At 39.3% G+C, this 10,468-nt stretch overlaps 1 protein-coding gene across 1 annotated transcript in view; it reads right to left on the reverse strand.

Moving 5' to 3' along the window:
- Positions 1–10,468, reverse strand: part of C2CD3 (C2 domain containing 3 centriole elongation regulator) — a 122,499-nt gene that overhangs the window by 27,199 nt on the left and 84,832 nt on the right. The window contains exons 26-29 of the mRNA XM_079788716.1: positions 10,228–10,292; positions 7,631–7,836; positions 6,319–6,452; positions 802–960 (exon numbers count right to left, since the gene is read on the reverse strand). Coding sequence (XP_079644842.1) covers positions 802–960; positions 6,319–6,452; positions 7,631–7,836; positions 10,228–10,292 — 564 coding nt within the window. The remainder of the gene's footprint in view (positions 1–801; positions 961–6,318; positions 6,453–7,630; positions 7,837–10,227; positions 10,293–10,468) is intronic.

Consider the following 10,468-nt stretch of genomic DNA (forward strand, 5'->3'; position numbering starts at 1 on the left):
TTCTTTCTGTCTTTCCCTCTCTCTTCTACTCTCTAAAAATCAATGTGGCCCTAGCTGGTTTGGCTCAGTGGATAGAGCGTTGGCCTGCAGACTGAAGGGTTCCGGGTTTGATTCTGGGTTGCAGGCTCAATCCCCAGTAGGGGGCATGCAGGAGGCAATGACTTTCTCTCATCATTGATGTTTCTATCTCTCTCTCCCTCTCCCTTCCTCTCTGAAATCAATAAAAATATATTTTAAAAAAATCAATGGAAAAATATCCTCAGGTGAGGATTAAAAAAAAAAAAGTCCTTTTCACTGCACTGCACTTATTAGATAATTCAGGGCTGATCCAGATGATCTATAATGGCCCTTCAATTCTCACAGTGCTTCTCTGGCTCAGATGCTGACTAAACTAAGAAAGAGGGAAGCATTAACAGGACAGATGCTGGTCTGGAAGAATTCAGTGGTTGTGAGGATAAAGATGGTGGACAGAATGAGGCTTTGTAAATTGTAAAGTAGATGAGAGGTTGTGTAGCTATGAGGGTAGTTATCAATAAGTTTGGTGAATAATCTAAAGTTCCTGTATTTACGGTGCATTAATAGAGCCTCGTGAAGGAATAAAAGGTCCAAGCTGAGACAGGTTCACGTATGAGGAAACCTGTGAGACAACAGGGTCTATTTGACACTAATGTGCATGAAAGCCCCTATTAAACCTCCCAGAGGGGTGATAGTTGATGGAAAAGCTGTATTGCAGGTTGCCACTGCCCATTCACCTGTGCTCCACAACAGTTTCCTGTGTCTTTTCTCAGCAGAGGGCCTCACCTCAGAGAACTCAGAATGGAAGTATGGGAGGACCAGGGCGGTGTGGTCAGTTTGTCTTCACTTGGCGAGACTGCCTCTCCCTGCTGCAGGGATTCATGAAATCGGCGGATATTCTGCACATGCTCTTCATGCCGTGATGCCTGGCTTCTTGCAACACTTCTGTCAGGAATAAATGGGGGCAAATAAATTTCCATCCAATGAAAAAACTCCTAGTGTGACAATAAACAAATCACCTTCCTGAAATGGTATTGCAAATCTATCCCACTACCAGTTCTGGCTTCATCAACTTCTTGTATTTCAACAATCTCCTAAATAATCTTACCTTCAGTATTACCCATTCCTCTTGAATAAGTTTTCCACATTATAGCCTGAGTGATTTTTGAAAACACAGATCTGAAATAATGAGAACATTTATGGAGTCCTTATTACATGCCAAGCAATGCTCTAAGCATTCAACATGTACTAACCTATTTAATCATCATCATTCCTTTCTAGTTTTGACTTCTTTTTTTATCTATAAAACAAATTTCAAATTCTTTAGTAGGGCATTCAAGAACTTGACCCCAGCAATAATCTCTTTATTTTTATTATTATTTAAAAAACTAGGGGCCCAATGCACAAAATTCATGCAAGGGTAGGGTCCCTAGGCCTGGCCAGCGATCAGGGCCGATCTGTGGGGCGACTGCTGGGGTGATCAGACGCCCCTGCTGGCAGCCCCGTTGGCTGGCCTGGGGCCTGCACACAGCTCCTGAGTTGAGCATCTGCCCCCTGGTGGTCAGTGCACATCATAGCGACCGGTCATTCCACAGGTTGTTCCACCATTTGGTCGATTTGCATATTAAGCTTTTATTATATAGGATATTTTTTCTTTTCTTTTTTTTAAGGGTAATATTTTTAAATAACAGATTCATTGAGAAATAATTCACATACACAATTCACCCATTTAAAATGTACAATTCAATTATTATATTTTTAATCCTCACCTGAGGATATGTTTTTACTAATATGTTAGAGAGAGAGGAAAGGGGGGGAGAGAAAGAGAAGAAAGAGGAGAGAGAGAGAGACATCAATGTAAGAAACATAGATTGGCTGCCCCTCCTATGCACAACCTAGGTATGTGCCCTGATGGAATCAAACCTGCAACCTTTTGGTACATGGGAAGATGCTTCAACCAACTGAGCCACTCAGCCAGGGCCTACAATTCAGTGGTTTTTAGTATATTCACAGAGTTATGCAACCATCATCATAATCAATTTTAGAACATTTTCATTACCCTAAAAAGTAACCCTATACCTATCAGCAATCACTCCACATTTCCTCCTCTCTTCCCAACCCCCACCCAGCCCTCCCAGCCCTAGGCAACTACTAATCTACTTTCTGTCTCCATAGATTTGACTAATTTGGATATTTCATATAAATGGATTCATACAGTAAGTGGTCTTTTGTGATCAGCTTCTTCAAGTTTCATCTATGTTGTAGCATGTATCAATACTTTATTCCTTCTCATTGTTGAACAGTTTTCCATTTTGTAGATATATCACATTTTATGTACTCATTGGTTCACAAACATTTGGGTTGTATCTATTTTTTGGTTATTAGGAATAATGCTGCTACCAACATTCGTGTACAGTTTTTGTATGAACATGTTTTCATTTCTCTTGGATATATATGCCCAGAAGTGGAGTTCCTGAATCATATGGTTTACTCTATGTTTAATCTTTTAAGGAATTGCCACACCATTTTCCAAAGCAGCCGCACCATTTTAAAATCCATGTATGAAGGTTACAATTTCTCTACCCGCTCCCCCCCCGCCAACACTTGTAATATTTGTCTTGTGGGTGTACAGTGGTATTTCATTATGGTTTCATTTACATTACCCTCCGGGCTAATGATGCCAAGCATCTTTACATGTGCTTATTGGCTGTTTTTGTTTGTATACCTTCTTTGGAGATATGTCTATTCAGATAATGTGCCCATTAAAAATATTTTATTGATTTTAGATAAGAGAGGGAGAGGGAGAGGGAGAAAGAAACATTGATGTGAGAGAGAAATATTGATTGGTTGTCTCCCGTACGCACCCCGACTGGGGATCAAACCTGCAACCTGGGTATGTGTCCTGATCAGGAATTGAACTGATAACCTTTTGGTGCAAAGGATGGTGCTCACTCAACTGAGCCACCCTGGCCAGGACAACATGCCCATATTTAATGGAATAATTTGCCTTTATTATTGAGTTTTAAAAATTCTTTATATATTGTGTTGGGCAAAAGTAGGGTTACAGTTATTTGTATGAAAAAGGACATGTAAGTTATAATTATTACAATAGCTTTATTAACTCTTTTTTGTGTACTCACAATTGTAAACCTACTACTATTGCCCAGCCTTGTATTCTGGATATAAGTCCATTATCAGAGATATAATTTTAAGTATTTTCTTCCATTCTGTAGGCTGGGCTGTCTTCTCAATTTCTTGATTGATATCACTAAATTTAAAAATGTTGATGAATTAATTTTTTCCTTTGTTGCTTCCGCTCTGGTGTCACATCTAAGGAATCGTTGCCTAATCCAAGGTCATAAAGGTTTAATCCTATGTTTTTTCTAAGAGTTTTAGTTTTTATAATTAGAAATATGACCCATTTGGAGTTAATTTTTGTATATGGTGTGAGGAATGGGTCCAACTTCAATCTTTTGCATATGGATATTCAGTTGCTCAACACCATTTGTTGAAAAGACTAATTTTCCTTAATTAAACCATCCTGGTATCTTTGACATCTTGGCATTCTTGGGTTTATTTCTGAATTGCTAATTCTATTCCATTGGTCTATATTTCTATCCTTATGCCAGTACCTCACTGTGTTGTTTACTGTAGCTTTGTAGTAAGTTCTGAAATCAGGAACTTTGTTTTTTTCAAGACTGTTTTGTTTATTGTGTTCCTTGAATTTCCATGTGAATTTTAGGACTAGCTTGCCCATTTCCATAAGGAATCCAGCAGGAATTACGTATTGAATTTATAGGTCAGTTTGGGCAGTATTGCCATCTTGACAATATTAGTCTTCCAATCATGAACATGGGATGTTTTTTCATTTATTTAGACCTTTAATTTCTTTTTAAAAAATTTCTTTATTGATTAAGGTGTTACTTCTTTTAACAATGTTTTGTAGTTTTCAGAGAATAAGTTTTATAATTTTTTGGTTAAATTTATTAAGTATTTTATCTTTTTTGATGCTATTGTAAATGAAATTGTTTTTTTCAATTTCATTTTGGATTACTCATTGCTGATATATAGACACAATTGATTTTGCATATTACATTTTAAAATTTTCTCAGTTTAAATTTCTAATATGGTAAAAAATGATAGATATAACTTCTATAAACAAACTGCGTTGAGGTCATCAATAATTTTTAAGAGTATAAAGGTGTTTTGAAGTGGAAATATTTGAGAACCACTGCTTTACTAAGGTATAGCCAGTATATAATAAACCACATATTTAAAATATCCTACCTAATAAAATAGTAATATGCAAATTGACCGCACCTTCGCTATGCCCAAGCCACACCCACCAGCCAAAGCCACACCCACCAGCCAATCAGGGTGAGTATGCAAATTACCCAACAAAGATGGCGGCTAATTTGCATATGCTGAGGGAGGGAGGAGTGAAGACTGAAGACAACTTAGAAGGAAGAGGGAGGAAAATCGGAAAGCAAGGTGGCTGCCAGAAGGAAAGCCTGGGCGGGGCAGGGCGGGGCGGGCGGCAGTGGCGAGCGGGTGCAGGCGCGGTGGCTGCAAAGGCGGCGGCAGCAGCAGTGCACGCGGCCGCAATAGCCGCTTGCAGGATTTTCCTGCAAATGGGCTACTAGTAGAATATAATGAGTTTTGAGATGCATGTATATTTAAGGAATTTATTACCACAGCAAGGTAATAAATATATCCATCACCCCTAAAAGTTTCCTTCTATGCTTAGTAACTCCTCCTTCCTTTCAGCTCCATTCATACTAATTTGTCTTTAGGCAATTAGTGATTTGCTTTCTGTCACTATAGACTAGAATGTATTTTCTAGAATTTTATATAAATGAAATAATATAAAGCATTTTATTTTTTGTCTAACTTCTATTTTGATTCATTTTGTTGTAAACCAACATTGCCTTTTTTTTTTTTAAAGAATTAATCCATTGTATGAATATACCACAATATGCATGGCTAGCTAGAATTTGTCTTTTTGATATAGCCCTTTGAAGTGGGAACATTTTTGTTTGGACAAAAAGCAAACCACTAAACTTGTAGCTTTTACAATTACTAAACAGTGGCCTCACCACTGATCTGTATTTCTGTTCTTGTACAGTACCCTTATCCTACCCATATGTCTCATGATGGCTATGATCAAAATAACATCTATAAAATAATAAGAGGAGACTTGACTTGGGTTGGTGAGTGTACAATACAATATACAGATGATGTATTATAGATACTAGTATATCTAAAACCTACATAATTTTATTAACCAATGTCACTCCAATAAATTCAATAAAGAAAAAAAAAACACCAAACCAGAAATGATGTAAACCTGGGATCTAGAATTTGACAGATACATGGGCTCCCTTTACGCAGAGCACAGAGGCTCTCCTCATGTAGTGAGCAGGCAGAACATAGCATTGTAGTGGGCCTTTAAGTGGTGTATTGAAGTATCTTTCTTGGAATAAAAGGTCTACTCAGTAACTGCTGCTGTTGGAGTGGTTGCTGTTGGGGTAGAGAGATAGACATGGGAAAGACTGGTAGAGGCAGAAGGATACCGAATGACACGAGGGTCTGGAAGAGAATGGGGGGTGGGGAGAAGCAATCTTATTCTTAGACCCTGCCCTTTGACAAGATGCAATATGCTCTAGGCCGATATTCACATGCATAGCCATGGTTGGCTTGGGTGAAAAGGATGAGCCAGGTGCATTTTACAAAATAACGTGGCAAATTGTTTTGGAAGGAGAAAGATCATATCTTTCTCACACAGCTGATAACTGATTTTACAGACGAAGGTCAAAGGCCTCCGAAGAATAGAAAAACATATCTCTTGCCTGAAGCTAATCCTTTTATTTAAAAAAAAATATTTTTATTGATTTCAGAGAGGAAGGAAGAGGGAGAGAGAGATAGAAACATCAATGATGAGAGAGAATCACTGATGAGCTGCCTCCTGCATGCCCCCTACTGGGAACCAAGCCCGTAACCCGGGCTTGTGCCCGGACCATGAATTGAACAGTGACCCCTTGGCTCACAGGTCGACACTCAACCACTGAGCCATACCAGCTGGGCTGAAGCTATCCTTTTGACAGCAGTAAAAGTTCTAGTTCCTATATTATAAAAACGTTGTTTCCATAGGATCTTGAGATTCCCAGATATTGTAACGGAAGGTCAACAAAGCTCTTTCCCTGTCTTTATTTTCTTCCTTTAATAAAGGAAAGAGAAATGACAAGCCAGCTCGAACACTTCTACACTGACTCCATTTCGTCCCATCATCAAGAAATCACTCACCTCCCAGGGGAGGAGAAACCAAGCTCTTTTGAAGAGGTGTGAACAAGTTGTTCTGGAGTCTGTCTAGCAATGCAGCCGGGGAACGCAGCATACACATCAGAGACAGGGAAGGAAAAGGGATGGTATATTGGGATCTGTAGAAGCAATGAAAATAATGGTACACTTGTCATCACAAATCCTTTTGGGACAAAGTAATATAAACAAATTTGTAAAATATATTATATACTTATAAATATAATTTACTTAGTATTTTCTATGTGTTGAGCACTGTACTAAGCAATTTACATGCATTTTCTCATTTAAACTTCACAATGCTCTTATGAGGTAGATAATATTATGCCCATTTTACAGACTATACTAGTAGATTGCCTTTTAGTTGCTTTATCTATACATACTTTTGATCTTGTTCCTCCAGCTAGTCTGTGAACTGGCTAGACATCGTTTTACATTTACATGTGAGGATAATGTGGCTATGATATTTCTTATCTGAAAACTACCAGGGTTGATGTGAAGAAAAGTCCTTATTATATAGAGACTGTTTAACTCATCATTTTCTTATGCATGCATGCATGTATTCACTCATTCATTCATTCATTATTTGGTGATGCCCACTCTGTCAGATCCTGGACCAGGCACCTATGATAGAGAGATGAATATGCTACAACCTTTGTGTTGATAGAGCTCCCCTATCTGGGACAGTTTGGAAAATTCTCATTTCCTTTATAGTTAAACTCCATGAAAGAGTTGTCTATACTTACTATCATCAATTCCCTTCTTCCCAGTCTCTCCTTTTGAACTTTTTAAAAAAGTAGACCAATGATTAAAAAATATATATTTTTATTGATTTCAGAGAGGAAGGGAGAGAGAGAGAGACAGACAGAAACATCAATGATGAGAGAGAATCATTGACTGGCTGCCTCCTGCACGCCCCCCATTGGGGATAGAACTCCCAACCTGGGCATGTGCTCTGACCGGGAATCAAACCGTGACCTCTTGGTTCATAGGTTGATGCTCAACCACTGAGCCACGCCAGCTGGGCGATAGACCAATGATTTTAATGTAAGAGTTTAAAAAAAGTTCAACCAATATCACTTCAAATTCCACAATGCAACTAATCTTATTTTATTTAAAAACGGAGATATATAGTTCCAGAACATTTTTATCACCTCTAAAAGGTCATGAGGTTATTACAAAACACAAATATAGAATGTGTTCTATAAGCTGGAAAGTACTAAATACATCTAAAAAATTTTCTTGTAGGTATTACTCAGTAGAACCCTTTTTGGTTAAGGATGTGAAGTAGGATACATACCAGTGATCCTGGGGTCTCCACCCCACGTCTTGCTTGCCTTTCTTCTTTGAAGTGCATCAAACTCTCCAAAGGGGAGACAGCAACTTTTACCTGCCCCTGGCACTCTCCACTGAAGTCTGTGATGTTGTACCAGCCACAGACAAACTGGAAGCCAGAGAGAAGCGGGGAGAGGTCCACCGAGGCAAAGCCAATCACCCTCTCCTCATCTATGGGAGAAAGAGAAGAGCTGGGCAGCGTGACTAGGCATGTCTTGCCACTGAGATTAGAGGCTGCACATGGAGAAACTGATTTAGGGGACTGGGAGGTTTAGTGGTTCCAAAATCAACAGAAAAGATAGATAATGAGGATGAGACAGACAACCACAGCCTGCTTTCACTATTATGGATTAACTAGAAGTCCGGTGCATTTTGTGCACCGGTGGGGTCCCTTGGCCTGGCCTGCACCCTCTTGCAATCTGCGACCCCTCTGGGGATGTTGGAGAGCCAGTTTCGGCCCAATCCTCAGAGGCCAGGTCGAGGGACCCCACCGGTGCAAGAATCTGTGCACCGGGCCTCCAGTATGCATATAAGATCTTTGGTTAATCTCTTCTTGCCCTCCCCTCCCCCGCTTCCCTCTGAGATTCAGCAGTCTGTTCCATGTTTCCATGCCTGTGCCTTGAGCATCTGCTTCCTGGTGGTCAGTGTGTGTCATAGCTACCGGTTGAACTGTCGGACACTTAGCACATTAGGCTTTTAAACATATAGATTAGAGGTCCGATGCATGAAATTCGTGCAAAAGTAGGCCTTCCATCCCCTGGCTGCCAGCACCAGCTCCCCTCTGGCACCTGAGACCTGGGCTTCTCTACGGCCGCTGGTGGGCACCCGGGACCCAGGTTTCCCTCGCAGACCTGCCTTCCTCTGGAAGAACAGAAGGACGTCTGGAGGGATGTCCAATCTAATTAGCATATTATGCTTTTATTATTAAAGATTCCCTTTTTGTATGGCAGGGAAAAGCTGGCAGGGTTGAGATGTGTCCTCTTGATACAGACAACTGGAGAGCACTCTTAAATATAAGAAACTTGTTCTTGTCCCTAGGTTATTGTGTCTTAGTATTTTTTCTCAAGGGACTGGGTCTTGAAAGAAAGCATTTGAAAGACCATCACCCCTGGAATTTTGAGGAATTTATTTTCCCACTTACACTTATCTGTATTTTTAAAAATTTTGATAACATATTTAATTAAAAAATCACAAAGGAAAGACAAATAATCCCTTAGAAAACCAGCACAGGGTGCAAAATGAGCTTAGGCTCTGTCTCCTAAGGGGGCTGCCCTTAATGACTGAGAAGATCCCTTTTTTGGCCACACAGTTTGTAAACAGAAGAGCCAAGATTTGAATCCAGGTCTGTATAAGACCAAAGGTCTATTCTTTTTTTCCTGATAAGTAAGTATTGAATTAATAAGGTGAGCATTGGTCTGCTTTACATTCTCTGGAATACGTCAGAGAGAGGAGAAGAATAGAAAGCAAGGAGTGTGGAGCCTAACTAAATGAAGCAGGAATTCCTAGTGTTGATTCAGAGAAAACCTATTTATGACCAGCTCCTGCTGCATTTATGAGGTTGGGCAGGGGTGGGGACATAAGTGAATCCGAGGAAGCAGCATGGAAGGAACCATTTAAACAAGACACACAGCATCACTTCCAAACAGGAGCACAGGAGGAGAAAGGTAAGCTGATTTCCTTTATACCCTGACTATTCTCAGGTCTTTATTAGGCTTTGGGGTTAGCTCTAAAAACTTACCACTAGCAAACAAAAACTGTGATGTAGTGGATGACTCAAATCAACCAAAAGTTTGAAACCAGGCCCTAGCAGGAATCTTACAGCAACTAGGTTTACAGGAGGGATTTAGTGAGACAAAATTTTCTAAGTATAGGAATTGTGAGATAGTTGGATGTCCTCACCACCTCATTTTTGAGTCATCCAATCTTATTAGCGTGGTTAAATACAAATGGTGAAGGATATATAGCTAGTCAAAATTGGGTTCAAATCCTGGCTCCTCAATTAATAGGTATATAACCTTAGTTAAACCACTAAACTTCCTTGGGCTTTCACATCTATAAAACTGAACTAATTATATTTTCACCTTGCAGGATCACAAATATTTGTAAAGCTCTTAGCACATTGCTATTTACTAATAAAAACTGAGATAGTATTTACTAAGTATCAGGCATTCATTTAATTCTCACAAAAACCTATGAGGTAGGTACTATTATCATCTTTATTTTAGGAAACTGAAGCATAGAGATGTTCAAGTCATTCACCCAAGGTCATACTACTTTGTAAGCGCAGAACTGGTATTTAAATTTAAAGAGTGTGGCTTCAGAGTCTGTGCTCTTAACTCTGTTGTATTATGCCTCACTAAGCATGTGGTCAAACAACATTATCTGCTTTGTAAGGATTTAAATTACAGGGTATTCTGTGGGATTCATTTCTAACACATTTGTGGGTACTCAGCACCACCAGTTCTATTGTTTCATTTGGTCAAAAAAAGAAAAGGACTAGCAAACTGTCAATTGTGTGTAAGCTCATTTTCACAACCAGAGTTTACAGAATAGAGTTCATACCTCCTTTATGCCAAACTTTGAAGACCAGAGTTTGTTGTGGGTCCAAAAGTAGCTCTTTTGATAGCCTATTAAGAAAAACAACCACAATAAATGAACTGTGTAGGATGCTTCTGTAGTATAAAGCTTAGGTTTGAAGAATATGTTGTAGTTTGCAATGCACTTTCATTTGACCTTCAATGTCACCTTCTAGGAAATATTTTTATTTTCACAGTTAAAAGGAGATGGAAAGTCAGAGAGATGA

The sequence above is a fragment of the Cnephaeus nilssonii genome (genome assembly GCF_951640355.1).
Source record: "Cnephaeus nilssonii genome assembly, chromosome: 13".
In the NCBI taxonomy this organism is placed as follows: Eukaryota; Metazoa; Chordata; class Mammalia; order Chiroptera; family Vespertilionidae; genus Cnephaeus; species Cnephaeus nilssonii.